Source organism: Hylobates moloch, unplaced genomic scaffold (assembly GCF_009828535.3).
Source record: "Hylobates moloch isolate HMO894 unplaced genomic scaffold, HMol_V3 SCAFFOLD_3, whole genome shotgun sequence".
Classification (NCBI taxonomy): Eukaryota; Metazoa; Chordata; class Mammalia; order Primates; family Hylobatidae; genus Hylobates; species Hylobates moloch.
In genome coordinates this window covers 12848821-12864881 of record NW_026652278.1, presented here as the reverse complement: position 1 = coordinate 12864881, position 16061 = coordinate 12848821, and the positions used below count along the sequence as shown (strand labels likewise).

General features: G+C 44.8%; 1 protein-coding gene across 10 annotated transcripts in view; it reads left to right on the top strand.

The window, feature by feature from the left end:
• Positions 1 to 16061, top strand: part of PLPP4 (phospholipid phosphatase 4) — a 154178-nt gene that overhangs the window by 127057 nt on the left and 11060 nt on the right. For 9 of the 10 annotated variants that reach the window (XM_058435957.1, XM_058435954.1, XM_032176341.2 and 6 more), the window contains one exon: positions 6392 to 6562. The exons of the other annotated variant lie outside the window; for it this stretch is intronic. In XM_058435957.1, the coding sequence (XP_058291940.1) occupies positions 6392 to 6517 (126 nt within the window). In that variant the 3' untranslated portion in view covers positions 6518 to 6562. The remainder of the gene's footprint in view (positions 1 to 6391; positions 6563 to 16061) is intronic. 10 annotated transcript variants of the gene reach the window in all.

Sequence of the window (16061 nt, the reverse complement as noted above, 5' to 3'; positions counted from 1 at the left end):
TCAAATTTATGCTCCGTTAAGTCCTTTGAAGGTAAACTAAAAATCATTTTTCATTAAAATATCTTTATTTCAAACCCGCTCATGCTCTTATCAGCTCCTCTAATGTCATTATGGAAAAAGGCAATTTCTTTCTTTTGAAGGCTTATTTTTATATTTATATTTCAGATCATTGTGGCATATAATCAAAGGAAAAGTTATCCTGGGGATTTAGACCTTCTGTAGATTAGGATGCTCAGATATGCAAAACCACTTTCCATCCTTGTGACTGTCAGTAGTTTTCTCCAGTGCAAGGAGTAACATTTATGAGTTTTCATAAGCATTTTTCATCAAGGAGTGTGGGGTGGACAGTGGAGCGAAAGCAGCTTCTGTCATTCAAAAATCCTTAATCCCCAACCAGATGCGGTGGCTCAAGACTGTAATCCTAGCACTTTGGGAGGCCAAGGTGGCGGATCACTTGAGGTCAGAAGTTCAAGACCAGCCTAGCCAACATGGTGAAACTCCAACTCTACCAAAAATACAAAAACTAGCTGGGCATGGTGATGGGCACCTGCAATCCCAGCTACTCGGTAGGCTGAGGCAGGAGAATCGCTTGAATCCGGGAGGCGGAGGTTGTAGTGAGCTGAGATCACATCACTGCACTGCAGCCTGGGGTAAAGAGTGAGACTCCATCTCAAAAAAAAAAAAAAAAAAAAAAAAAATTCTTAATCCTCCTCTGCTGCTACTTTCCCTCCTTGTAACTGCCCATTCCCAGGATCAGTGCCTCCAGCCAGTTGACAAAAGGACGGCCACCTTCCTCCCTCTATCATTTTTCTTCCCACCACTGTTCTTCCTCTGCACTTCTTGTGCGTTGAGCCTGAGTTGATTCTTTTTCTCAGAACAAAATCCTCTTTGAAAATGCAACATGAGGTAAGAAAAGGAGTTTATAGTCTGCTTTTTTCTGTTTGCATTTCCTGCCTCTGACATTTGCTTTCAGACTAATTAGGAGTTTTGGAGCTCCTTTTCCTTTTCCCCAATGCTCATTTTCAAACAAGACTGTACAACCCTTTCCATCATGAGATGAAAATCTCACATGGCTCAGGTAGCTCAGGTATCACCCTGCCTAGAAACAGGGGATAAAGGACATGACCTTTCATGTCTTTCTGTCCCCAAGGACCTTGGCCTCTTGCCGGAATACTTAATAGCGTCCAGGTATATTCGTAAAATGAATACATGGTCTCTACCATTTATATATTCATTTGGGCATTACATATCGGGTGCCTCCTATTGTCAGGCAGTGTATTCGGTCCTAGAGCTTCAACAGTGACCCTGATGGGCATGTCCCTAATTGGGGGTACGAAAACAAATGGGCAGTTAGCATTGCTGTAACTGCAATAACGCTAAGAACATCTGTGGTTTTTCTCTATTTAAAGAGAACTCATAGTTTCTAAAGAGCTGCGTCGCACCTATGTTAATGATTTGTACTTTCTGAGCCTCCATTTCTCATTCATAGGATGGCCTAATGACTACATCATTGTGTTGTTCTGGGGATGAAATGAGGCAACGTAATGAAAAGCTTCCAGCACAGTGCCTGGCCCATGGGAGGTACTCAACCTTTGGTCACCTGGCTGTCCTTCTGATAGAACGCTCCTCTGCCTGCTTTGCTTGGCATAGTTTCCTCCTGCTGATGAGAGTGGGCAGGCACTGACCAGGCAGGCTTGTTTCCCACATCCTTAGTTTCAAATGTTCTTGTGGAGATGCACTTACATCCTCTGCAAAACACACTTCCACACTAAGGTTTATTAAACTACCCAACGTTGCCTTTCTCTCTCAGAGAAGATGATACCAACTCTCTGAACGTCCCAAAATGGAAAGTTTGTATAGATTGACTCATCAGAGCACAATCGTGTCTTCAGTGCCAGAAATTATCAGCTTGTTTGGAGAAATGTATTATAATTAGCAAAAGTAAAAAAATACAACATAAAAAGCAGGATCTGTCTTCCTGATTCTTATCTCATTTGTTTTTTAAAGATTTTTCTTTTTTGGTGCCAGTTTTGTGTTTCTTGCAATCAGTAGGGTCCAAAGATTTTCCACTTGGTTTAAGAGTCAACTGGGGATGAAGGGAAAACTACAATATTGCACCGAAGCTAGTGCAATGACTAGACCTTTCTTTGCAAAGGAAGAGTTTTGAACTCATCTGGGTTGCTGGAGAGAAGAATCAGTGATTCCTTTTCAGTGTCACCAGGCAGGCAGATAGCCCTGTTCATGGGATGGACCTGGTGTTACCGCGTATGTTAGCTCCTTTTATTGTAATGCTTTGCCTATCTACCCTCATTCATAACAGCCAGTGAGCATCACAAGTGTTAGAAACAGGGTGAAAAGCCATTATCTTTCATCTTCTTCCTAGTTTAGACCATCTTTCCTACTCACAGACAGATCAACACATAAATATTAACAATCAACTGCTACAAATAAAGAAAACCTACTACAAGGCTTTGAAAGCAAGGGGCATATGCTCTTCCCACAGGTCACTATGCCTACTTCCTTCCCATCAGTAGTAAAGGTGTGTGTGGGTGGTCTGTGTGTCTCCGACCCTGGAGAGCAAATGAACAAGTTTGTCCAGGACAAGTAGACTCCGAATATCCTCTCATCCCACTGGCTTGGGAGTTTTCTACTCATATTTCTGTTGTTGGTAATGTTAGCAGGATATGAGTACATTTGTCCCTTCTTATAATCCCCATGTTTAAAAATGTTTAATGCCCTAAGTCTTTGAATGCTATTGTCTCAGTTTTAGTTCTTAATCAAGCAGAAAGCTAGGATTGTGCTTAAAGGGAGGATGGGGGTAGGGTGGGGGACAGATACTCACTTGGAATGCAGGTCATTTAACTTGTTCCATGCTAGAAAGAAAGGTTATATAGCACCCTCCCCCTCCTCACAGTGTGCTTGTTTTCTTTGAGAAGAGAGTAGGATGTCCTATGGCTAGAGTCAGAAAACATGTCTTGGACAGCCTTCCTGGTTTTTTGTTGTAGTTTTTTTTCCTCCCAGTTGAACTTGAATCTGAGCCTTGGTGATTTAGAGTCCTAGGATTTCAGAGTTGGGTGGGAGATGGCTCATGGGAGAGATTGCATCTTGATCCCCAACCCCTTAGCTGCCAGGAAGAGTGGCAGAAAAATTATGAAATCATACTAATTCAGTATGGGTTGGTAGAGTCTCATTCTTCCTCAGGTAGTTACTGGAAAAACAGAAGTGCAGAGAACCAAGGCTTCCCATAGCTCAGACATGCCCTTGGGCCAGAGGGAATGGCCTCAAAAGTCCTTTGTCGAAGGATATTACGTTAGTTCAATAACAGTATAAATATCAGTAAGAAAGTGACAAGCATGAGGTTTAGCATGAAATTGGAGCCTCATTGTGTAACTTAGGAAAGTAAGGGCACACAGTGAAGTTTAAAAAAAATATTCAAAGGCCCAATAGTGTGTGGGCAGGAAGACTGGCTGCTGCTGGGTGCCCACAGGATCTAGGCCCTTGCACATAGCCTATAAAGATGGCTTGGAATGCCTCCTCTTTTTCAAAGAGGCAGAGGCTTCAACATTTTGGAGGGGTCACATTGGTGGTCCTGGCTCCCAGCGTGTGGGAGAGAATACATTTTACCTACCCTCCAAAGAATGAGTTAGAGCCTGGGGTGCCAATGCTGGCCAAATATGAGTTCTTGAGACAGAGAAATCAGGCGGAGGCTGAGGATCTCACCTCAAACCATTTGCCCGACAGTGGAGGGTTTCCACGGCCCTTCCCCTTCTCCATGCCGTGGATGTGCCTGGAGGTGCTATAGGCAGTATTGGTTGCTTAAGCTGATGACTCATATGTCTTAAAGTCTCCAAGTCATTTTTTATGGGGACACATAAAAATTCCTGCTCAACAGCTGCCCTATGTTCATTGATTTGTTTGTTTGTTTGTTTGTTTCCCTCCCTAAGAGATGCCAGTTTGGCAACACCCAAGGCTGCCTTTCCTCTGATTCAGATCTTGGAGACTTTCATCCAAAACCATACAAAGCCCCAGGGCAGTTTTTTTGTGCTTCCTGCATTTAGTGTAATTAGGTGGATAAATTTGCTAAGCCACCTGATTTGAATAAAGTCCATTATTCCTCCTGAAAGAGCTCAGGATGGGGTCAATACCAATGGGAGCCAACTCTCCAGCCTCATCTCCCACTGGAATACCTCAAGGAAGAATGTAAATGAATAGAAGGAACAGAGCAAAGTGGATGAGGATAGAATTTAAGAAGTTGTTGTGCTTGCTAGGATGATGGCCAAATAGGGCCACTTTGGAACATCACCTAAACCACTTAATAACCTTCCACCACAGTATCTAGAGCAGGGCTGGGCCATGCAGTTTCTTCCCACATATTTTTACTTTAAGCAGAATATTTAATATATATTGGCACGGCTCTGATGTTTGAGTGCTAATCATTATGCAGAAGTGTTTCAATGCACACACCACTCATATTTGCATTTACTTTCTTTTGCTGCATCTTTATACCTGGGATAAACCTGGTTTAATATTCCATTAAAAATTTTTTTTAAACCACTCTAACTTTGTTTAATTTGGTTGCTGAAAAAAGTTCTACTTTGGTATAATCTTGTGTTTGTAACCGAGATCGCTTTTAAGAAGGCACATTCTTATCAGAGATAATTTGGAAAAGCTGCAGGTTGTTCGCTGTTTGGTACTCTAGTAATGATTATCTTGAACTTACAGTTTAGGGTCCTACTTGTTTCACTTAGCATGCATCCTAAGTATTGTCTATATTGTTACATAATCATGTGGTTTTCATGATTGCATCATAGTCCATTACATGGAAATGTCACAGCTTGCTTATCTATTCTTCTGTACTGAGCACTTTCAGTTGTTCAATATTTATCAATAACTTTGAGCAGAAAATCTTCTAGATTTCCCTTATATTTTATATTATTTTCTTAAGATGGACTTCTCAAAGTCTCTTATAAAGACAATGAATGTATTTTAGGCCAAGGCTTCTCCAAGTGCAGTGTGTGCACAGATTGCTGGTGGATATTGGGAAATGCAGATTCTAACTCAGTAGGTGTGGGTTGGACCTGAGGATCTGCATTTGTCACAAATGCCTGCATGATGCCCAGACTGTGGCTCAGGGCTTTGGGCAGTCTCTTAAAGTTGCTGGTGTATTGGCATTGAGAGTATTTATAATACTCGTTTTGCCAAGTCACTGTGTGGGCTGGTTACCTAGGAGCTCCACCCCCTCAGAAGTACTTCTAATCAAGAAGAAAGTTTGGATTAGACTGGTGTCCAGAGGGACGGGGAACTGTAGCACCTGCCTTCAATAAAAGCCTCTAAGGTTAGTTGTGGCCACCATTAGAATCATCTGGGGAGTACGTGCGCGCGCGCGCGCGCGCACACACACACACACACACACACACCACACACACACACACACACACTCTCTCTCTCCCTCTCTCTCTGTCTCTCTCTCTCTCTCTTTCTCTCAGCTCCCTCCAGACCACTACAAACAGAATGGCTGGCAATGGAACCTGGCTATCAGTATTTTTTAAAGCTTCCCAGGTATTAGAGGTGACTCTGTATAGCCAGGGTTGAGGACCATTGTTCTAAGCCCTTCCCACCTTAAATCTCACTGAGCTCCCAACTGTGTTTTATACCTGCTTGGAGGTAAAGCTTGGGGCTTATATATGCTACACTCAGACCTCTACACTTTTGACAATGGATTTAGCACAGCCATGAGTTGTCTTTGTAATTCTGAAAAAACAATAACCATTGTTTCGGACAGAAAACAAAGTATTTGTCATCACTGACTTCTCCATCAAACTCACTCTTTTGTAGCATTTGCTGGTCCCATCTTACTGAATGCCACCATTGTATACTTAGTCTCCCAAGCCAAAAACCTGGGGCTGATCCTAGCCCCTTTACTTTCCCATACCCTTCAGATCTAAGCAGTTCTCACAGTCCTTTGCTCTGTATGTACTTGTTTCTTATAGAATCTATCACATTATATTAAAATTATCTCTTAGCATGGTATGTCCTTCAACTAGACCATGAGCCTCTTGACTCCAGATATAGCATCTGATGCATCTTTTTATTCCCCACATCTAGTGCAGTGCCTTTCTAGCACAGAGTGGAGACTCCTAAAATAACTATTGAATGAATGGATGAAATAAAATAGGTTTTGATCACATGTAACCCTGGAAGATTGTTCTTATGCCTGAAAGTTTCATAGCAGCGTGGTTCTAGCAGGAGCACAGATTGCCTAGATAGTGCTTGGTGCCAACATGGCCTTGGCCTTGGGGGTGTGCAAGATAGCAGACGGAATGCCCAGCACGCCCTGAGTCCCTGCTACTCACCACCTGCTAGAGTAACACCTGCTGTTTCTGTTTGGCAGTTGCCTTTTCGGGCCTTGGCTTCACGACGTTCTACTTGGCGGGCAAGCTGCACTGCTTCACCGAGAGTGGGCGGGGAAAGAGCTGGCGGCTCTGTGCTGCCATCCTGCCCTTGTACTGCGCCATGATGATTGCCCTGTCCCGCATGTGCGACTACAAGCATCACTGGCAAGGTGAGTCCCTGCCCAGGGCCTGACTGGTCCTCACTGTGGTTGCCCCTCTCCTCCAGGGATGGGTGTAGAAATGCACCAATTGTGGGGAGCTAAGTGCCCATTGTCCGAAGCCAGAGGGGGCTGAAATGACAGAGTAGACACAATGTTGAAGCAAATATGCTGGTTCAAGTGAGCTCTGGCCTTTCTGGGGAAAGAATTGGAGCTCTTCTTCCTCCTTCATGCTCCAGGAGACTGCTTGAGTCCTGCCAGAATGTCAGGCCCTTTGGTTTAGAGTCACCCTTGGCCTGAGACCCAAATGTGATTTTCCTGCTGGATCACTGCCTCAGTCCTCAGAGTTGGTGCCAAGTGGTTTTTGGCTTCCTTTGCTTATCAAATCCAGCCTACAAGGACGTATTTGTCACCATGGATGCTCTTCCGAAAGGTACATCCAGCCAGGGATTCATTCCAGTAATGCTCCAAGCAGCAGCTGCAAGCCTGGGGTGAGGTTTGCCTGTATATATATCAGTCCTGGGATATTTGTTAAAAATCAAAATAACACAAAACAAGGGAGGGGCTTGTTCCTGAAATATAACTAAACCATGCCATGTCCTTCTGCAGACAAACTGCAGCTCACAGTCTGTCTGAAAGACAACCACCACCTGCCAGAGCACACAGAGAGCCGAGACGGAGGTGATGTCCACAGGAGATGTGGCCTCTGGGAAGCATGGGGTCTAGGGCAGAGTTTCCCAAGGGCAATCCTCAGATCACCTTGATCAGGCTGCCCTGATCTAGAAATTGGACTCTCTAGGGGTGCATCTGGAGCAGTAGCCTAGAATCTTCCTGGATAATAAGCAAGCCTGTCATTGCTCATGAAGTCTAAGAAGCACTAGTAAAGAGCTCCACCCTATGTGTCAATTTTAACCAAACAAAGCAAAGAAAGTGTGCCTGAATCCAGCTGCTTTGGGTGAATGGGCTTCCATGATAGGTCTGTGACCCAAACCTCCTCTCCCTTTCTTGTTTTCCAGCTGTTGCTGGGCATTGTTCACCTCCTCCCTCTCTCTGTCTTTGCAGCCAGCTGCCTTGCAGGACTGCCCTCTTCCTACCTTTTCTGGGGGTTTGTTGCAGTGGTAATGAAGCAATGGATGGGGACAGGGTTGAGGGGAACTCCTAGCTGACAACCCCTCCTTCCTCATCTTCTCTGGAGACCTTGTGCTCCTTCCAGCACTACACAGCTTCTCCTGTTCCTTCCTGGTCTCATCCCTACCCTGTATCCTCCTGGAACTCATGCTGTGGGTGTTCTGTGACCCCAGCAGGAGCTTTGGGCTGGAGGATGAAGGGTATAGGGAAAGAGATGCTGACATGGTTTGGACAGGTGGATGCAGCAAGCATCAAGTGCTACTAAGGTCTGAGGCCCTCCTGATGGGGGAGGTCAGAAGAGGGTCACAGGTCTGAACCTGCCCTTGTTCTGTTTTTATCAGTGACTTGGATGAAATTTGGATGATAAGAAACCACATCATGAGACGGAAGGACGGACAGAGTCACTGGGCCAACAAAAACACAGGCACAGCCCCCCATTGGAATATGTTCCCACAGAATTGTTTCCCACCTATGTGGGTTAGGGCATTTCCCCATGAAGAATATTACGTGCCAAATGGCCTTTTATGGACTGCTTCTCATTGATCCCTTGTGAGCCAGTTTCTTCTTTGAGCACAGGAACAATCCCTAATATTTCACAGAGCTTTTCATAGATTGAATGAAATAATGAGTCCAAATGTTCTTTGTAAATGGAAATTTACTACACACATGCAAAGTGGTATCATTGTTGCTTAGCACATTTTTTCTAAGGAAGCATGCATTGTGTTTCCCAAACAACTGACTTGGAGGCAGACTTTTTTTTGGAACATGACTTATTGTAAGCTACTAATGCCAGGTTTTCACTTTTATTCAACCACTTTGGATTCGGGGAATGATTGGGGGTTTCAGAATTGAATCAATTTTTCCTTTGTCTTGGAGTCAGTAAGAGCCTTTGCATAGTACTGACAATGTAGGATGTGAGGCTGGCCTGTCTTCAGCACTCTCTGGCCCTACCCCATTTTGTTCCTCATTTCCTATCTGTGGTAGTGTAACGTGGCCAGAGTAAAGGAATGTGGAATCACAGCTCTTGTCTTTAGGGAATGGTGAATTTATGCTGCAGCTGGTGTACCCAAGGCCTGTTGGCAACTGGGGCTTTGAAACCATACTACCCAACAGGCACAGAAAGGAACTATGAGCAGTCAAGGGAGAATATTCATCCTGTGTGGGCTGTTGAGAAAGCAAAGCAAGAGAATTTATGTTCAGTGATGGTTAGAACCATATTTGAGAATCAAACAAAAACTGCATCATGGTAGACTTCTGCAGGCCAAACTGAATGTGCATCTCTTGGTACGGGTTATTGATACAGCCCAAGGACCAGTTCAGCTCTGCCATTATCTGTTCAACTTATACCCTTGGAGTCAGCCAGGAGAGGAACACAACTTCCCTTGGATGCTCTAAAGGGCTCTGAGTCGGGCTCATTTTACCTGAGTTCCCCTTCGTGAGGCTATCTGCCACTGTCCACACCAGTTGTTTTCAATCTCTCAGGGGACATTTAGCAATGTCTGTAGACATCTTCTTGGTTGTCACAACTTTGAGGGGTAGGTGCTACTGCCATCCAATGGGTGGAGGGTTAGAGACTAGGGATGCTGCTAAATGTCCTACAATCACAAGACCCCTCGTCCACTAACAAGGAGTTATCCAGCCCCAAATGTCAATACTGCCCAGGTTGAGAACCCCTGTTCTACATCATACCCCAGCTCCATATTTCTTTTCCCTGTTACATGTTAAGAAGCAGCAATGTTCTGGAGTGGGAAGTTTTGTTCATTCAACACTCAATTATTAAGGGAGAAATCAAGGAGACCTCAAAGGTTTCCCACTGGGAGGAGGGATACAGAGTGAGGTCTTCAACTGCAGTGTAGGTGGATGTTTGAGGCAGGATGCCTGATTAAGATAAATAACTTGTTTTCCTTTGGTGAACTGAGCTGCCCAGTGACTGTGGGTGGGGGCCATCCATCATGGTGAGAATTCACATGGAGTCCCATTAGCATCAGCAAAACTCAAGTCCTCCTCATTATAGACTTTAGTTAACAGCATTCATGTTGTGAGATTTTATGACTCCATTTTAATTTTGATTTAAGCCACTGTGCCTAATGTGGAAATACATCCAATTACTCGATTACACATTCATATCCAATAAATAGTCCATAATCTCCAATGACTCTCTCTCTCCATTATCATGGTTATTTTCTGTTATTGACACTCCCTGGTCTTTTCTGCCTCCCCAGCCCACTCCAAATATACAAATCTATTGTTTTATTAAGTGAGGAAAATACAGAGGCACAGTCCATGGCATAAGGAAGGAGACATGAAACATTTAGCAGAACTTCTCCAGACACAAAACCAGATGGATCAATACTAAATCTCTGTGTGGCTGATGTGCCCTGTGTCCTTGTGACATTCTGGCTTGCAGGTCAACTGGAAGCTGAAGAGTTTCACAGATGATGCTAACTACAAAGCCCAGTGCCCTCTCAAACAGGCTCATCTTTGTGATTAACAAAGTGTTTAACAGCGCTCAAACTTGTGGAATCCCCATACTAGAGAAAATAAATGCAGAGAAAGAGCAGAGCATGTCATTAAACTGACTCCTGCCTCTATTCACGCTCTTATGTGATTACGACTTCTTGTCGATGGAGGGTTACAACTACTAGTGGCAGGAATGTGGTGTTTGCTCCATCACTGGACTTAATAATGAGCTCCCCTGACCCCTCAAGTCCCTGCACCTGAAACCAGCCTCTTCCCCATGTGACTTTAGGTTTGGAGGTAACATTTTAAACACTTGTTTCTCTAACCATAGGTCATTTTAAGCAGCCCTGGATGCCTGCGTGGTGTTTCATTATAAGAAAGAACATCCCCCTCTGGATGTAATCTAGGGAAACAGGTCTCAAAGAATGACACAGTCATTTGTTCCCACCCAGACTAAGGTTGGAAAGCGTCTCGGTCAGTCACAGACGCAGTTGTCTAACTGGGCTGAAGTTTTCAAGATGGCCATTATTGCCTTCGCCTGCTTTCCCAGACTGGGCTGTGAAGGGTCTGTGATTTGAAATGAACTAAATGTAGTTACCAAGCTTCAGGAGATTACTGACCCTGCAAATGCAGGTGTTTTGGTAGTTGGATATTGTGCTGGACTATTTCATGTGCCACAAAATACTTCTGGCCTCAAGAAGCCCAGGCAGAAGCTATTCCCTTTGGAGAAACCCTTGCTTCAAAGCCTGATGGCATTCTACAACTCATAGGACTCTCTTGAGTTCTTCCTTTTGTTACTGATAAACCCGGTAGCCCCAAAGGATGGGATCCTTCCCTGTTCAGTGTGACAGAGCCATTATATGAAATCAAAAGTGATCATCAAGCAGAGTAAGCTTTATTCCATGGCCAAAGAATGGAGAAGTAGGGGCTGGGCTCGGCTCACGCCTGTAATCCCAGCACTTTGGGAGGCCAAGGTGGGCGGATCACAAGGTCAGGAGATCGAGACCATCCTGGCTAACACGGTGAAACCCCGTCTCTACTAAAAAAAAATACAAAAAATTTATCCAGACTTGGTGGCAGGCGCCTGTAGTCCCAGCTACTCGGGAGGCTGAGGCAGGAGAATGGCGTGAACCTGGGAGGCAGAGCTTGCAGCTAGCCAAGATCATGCCACTGCACTCCAGCCTGGGAGACAGAGCAAGACTCTTTCAAAAAAAAAAGAAAAAAAGGAAAGAATGAAGAAGTGGGAACACAGCTCTCAGATGAACTTCTCAGCTAGTCAGCGGTGAAGGGATTAAAATATAGGGTTTCTCTAATGAAGAGGTCAGGTAGTAAAATCTAGGGGAGGAATAATCGGCTCTTTTTCTGGAAATGGATGGTGAACTCCTGGGAACCAGAGTGCTGCCTTCCTTTTACGGCTTCTTCCAATTGTTGTCATGGCAATTGTCAACTGTCATGGTGCTAGTGAGAGTGTCATTTAGCATGGAAATTAGATTAGAATGAAGGCTGAGGTCTTCTTGAAGTTGTTCTGTCAGCTATCTTGGTTTTAACCAGTTTCAGGTAGTCCAGTTACAAAGGGAACTTTTTACCACAGGGGTCTCATTTCTTAAAGATAAACAATTAGGGAGGGGTGTAAATCCAGCTATGTCATGCAAGCCTTATGCTGAGTAACACCTTCCCCTTCCCTCCCCTCTGTCTCTGTCTCCATCTGTCTCTTACACACACACACACACACACACACACACACACACACACACACACGGCTGAGGGACACACACTGTTAACCAGGCCTCCCTTGTGCTGTCAGAAGCAATCCGTAGATTTTCTAAATGAAGTGACTTGAAAAAGATCCCTTGGAACAATATGATTGTTCCTGCCAAAAAGCTGCCAGCCCTGGGTAGAACAAAAACACTGAGATTCTCCCTCCAATATCCTCAGCCCAAGTGAATTGATCTCACCTCATTTGCCCTCCACAGTCGGCTGCTCTGTGTGGCAGGGCCCACAGTCACATTTACCATCGGCTGCCAACCCCCACCTCTGTCTGGGAACCTCTGAGCCTTGACTGCCCATCTAAGTCCACGCACCTCTGTGTTGGTGCCCAGGAGAGCATAAGAAGCCTCAGCCCCTGGCTCACCCCTCCCTCCGGTCAAAGTCCACTGCGTAGCCTGCTTTCAGCCTCAAGAGAGGCATTCTCAGTCAGGACTTCTGCCCTCTTCCTGCCTCCAGGATAGCCCTGGTGTTTCCCCGTGACATGATTCCCAGGGAAGATGGACGTTGATTGTTGCCAAGTCTCACTGGCATCCTTCCTTTGTTTTACTCAAGGGAACCTGTCTCTTCTCAGCTTTCTTTGATGTTCTGTGGTTCCTCCTGCTCAGCATATTTATAGACTCCAACTTTTCCTTCCCACTCTGGTCTAGTGATCATCACTTGTTGCCTGAATCATTGCAGAAGCCTCTCAGCCTGGCTCCCTCCTTCCTTTTTTGGCCCTCAACGGCATTTGGAATGTGCCTTTAGAACCTGCGTTAGCACATGTCACTCTTGCTAAAATCCTCCAGTGATTCTCATTTCACTCAGCATCACAGCCTGTGTCCTTCCATGGTCCACAAGATCTGCTCCCTCCGTACCTCTTTGATGCTATGTTCAAGCTACTTGTCCTCCTCGTTCACATGATTTCATCGCTTGAGCTTCTTGCTGCTCCTTGAACCGGCCCATCCCATCCCACCTCAGAGCCTTTCCACAGGCTCCCCCTTGTGCCTGGAATGCTCTTCTTCACATGTGGACATGGCTTGTTCTCTTCTCCCTCCTAAACTAGGCTCAAGTGTCACCTTCTCAGTCTTGTGATGCCCACTCCACTTGAATTGCAGCCCATTCCCCACATGCCGTGTCCCTCTCCCCTTGCGCATTTACCACCTTCTGACAAATGTCATTTATTATGTATTGATTATTATCTGTCTCTAACCACTAGAACAGGGGTTGGCAAACTTTGTAAAGGGTCAGATATCAATATCTTAGGCTGTATGTGGCCATGAGATCTTTGTTGCAACTACTCAGTTTGGCTGTAGTGCACAGAAGTGGCTATAGACAAGTAAAGGAACGTGTTCACTTAGTTTCCTGGCCTCTGCACTAGAATATAATATCCATGTGATCAGGGACTTAGGTCTCTGTTGTTGGCATGGCACATAGTAGGTACTTGTATCAGGGTCCTAAGGCTGCCGTAGCAAAGTACCAAAAACTGGGTAGCTTAGAACAACGGAAAGATATTGTCTCACCATTCTGGAGGCTGGAAGTCTGAAATCAACGTGTTGGCAAAGCCACCCTCTCTCTGAAATCAGTAAGGGGAAGATCCTTCTCTGCCTCTTCCAGCTTCTAGTAGCCCCAGATGTGCCTTCGCTGATGGCAGCGTAATTCCAATCTCTGCCTCTCTTTTCCCATGGTGTTTCCTCTGTGTGTCCTCACATCAGCTTCCCTCTTCGGGTGTCTGTCTCTGTGTCCAAATTTCCGCTCTTTATAAGGACACCAGTCATATTGCATTAGGGCCCACCCTGATTATCTTATTTTAACCTGATTACTCCTGTAAAACCCTATTTCCAAATACGGTCACATTCTGAGGTCCTAGGGACTAGGACTTCAGCATATCTTTCAAAAGGACACAATTAAATTTATAACAGTCTTCAATACATATGTGCTGAATAAATAAATGATTTTGACTAAATCATGTTCCTTTCTTACTAGTATCATTTTTTCTTTGGGCTGGTTTTACTATTAACTTATTCTCTACAAGTTCTTTCCTTTTAAAAATAAACAAAAGGTTACACTGTAAATAATCCCTCCCCCCCTCCCTTCCTCTCCTCCTTCCTTCCTTCCTTCCTTCCTTCCTTCCTTCCTTCCTTCCTTCCTTCCTTCCTTCTTTCCTTTCTTCTTGTCATTGTGTCTGTGTACCAGGCGTGTTCTCCACTGGACTCAGTACTAAGATGGACACAGCTGCTGTCCTCTCAGCTTATACTGTACCAGGTCTATTGTGCATCCTTCCTGCTAGGTAAGCTCTTTTATAGAAACTCAAAGTCACAGAAACATGAAGCTTCACAAGTAGCAGAATCACTGGAAAGAATAAAAAGAACAACAACAAAAAAATCACATGCAGTTGTTGAGTTTGCCAGAGCTGACTTTTGCCCTAGTACCTTGGGTCATGGAGCCCAAGGCATACAAGGTCCCAAGTCAAGCCAGCTTAGTGATGTTGGAGGCTGCCATGGTGACAGAAGGGATGATCTTCTGGAGGACCTGACAGCACATCTTCAGAAGCCTTTCTGCTTGTTTGTACCACAACAGATGAGGGCAGCCTGGCACCTCAGTATGGCAGAACTCATAAGGTCCTTCCTGTCATTTGACCTCATGACAAGGGGGCAGGGTTTTGCCAATGTTATAGGTAAGGATTCAAATCCAAGCTGCCTTATTGAAAGTCACTCTTTCCACTACCATTGGAGCTTATCTGGCTGATCTGGTGCCAATTATCTTCTCTCTTTTTAAAGAACAGCTTTCTTAATAATTCTCAACTATAAAATTCTCCCTTTAAAGTATAGAAACATTTTTATATATCCAGAGTTGTGCAACCATTACCACTATCTAATTCTAGAACATTTTCATCACTCCAAAAAAACCCTTATCTCTCAGCAATCACTTCTCATTCCTCTGTGCCCCAGGCCCTGGCAACCACTGATCTACTTTTATCTCTATGGGTTTGCCTATTCTGCACATTGCACATCAATAGAACCGTACAATGTGTGGCCCTTTGTGGCTGGTGATGTTGGTTCTTTAGTGCCTCTTGTAGATGTTGTTCAGCTCATGTCAGTTCCCCATTTACTGCATAAAAGTCTGCTGAGCTCTGGGAAATAAATAGAAATGAAACATCCCAGAGTCCTAGATAATGACAGGTAGTCAGGGAGATAGATTCAGAAACAGGAAACCCCACTGGTGGTAGGTGTGAAACCACAGAGTGCATAGATGGCAGCCCAGAGAGACAGCAGGGCCCCTGTTCCATGCTGAGGGCACCACAGAACCACAAAGGGACATGGAAAACATTCTGCTCCAGCCCACGTCAGATGACTGGTCAACTTGTGTCCTGTAGTCTTACAAAGACACTACCCCTCTCTTAAAAGATGGGTCTGTCTTCAGTTTCTCAGATTTACCAAGCCTCCTTTGTCATCAGCACCTTCACACATACCCTTCTCTCTACCTGGAAAACCACCAGTGCCCTCCTTTCCTCTACTCCTCAACTTCTCCCGGTTAACTCTTGCTCATCCTTCAGGTCTTAGCCTGAGGGTCATGACCTCAGCAAAACCTCTGCTCCAGAATAGCCCAGGTCTCTGTGCTGGGTGAGCTCACAGACTCTCACACGTTTCCTTCATGGTGCTTATCATAGCTGCAAATTGCTGATATGGCTGTCATTGTTTAGTGTCTGTTTTGCCCCTTTGCTGGAAACTCTGGGACAGCAGGGACTTGTCCCGTTCGTTCAGCCTGTGTCCTAGGCTTGGCCATCATGCCCGACCCCTGATACATATGCAGTGCATGTGTATGAATGAATGGCATCAGTGCTACGTAAGGAGACAGAAGTATTTTGTATTCCAAAGACACTGAGATCCATTTATTTCCCTTTTGAGACTTCCAGTTGATTTGGGGCGAAGTTAATCCCAAGTGTTTTTCCCTCAATAAGGGCTTTCTTGTCCCCTGCTTGCCTGTCTATCAAGAGGATACAAATGTGATTTTATCAAAATAGCAATAGCCCACTTGAGGCAATTGATGACAAGCTCCTTCATAAAGTAAGTTATTGTTTGGATCTTGTTCGCCACCTTTGTAATAAACAGAGCCCCAAAATGAGTTTGCTGAGAAGCAGCTTGGATAGACCTTTCATTGCCCTTGTTACTTCTAATAA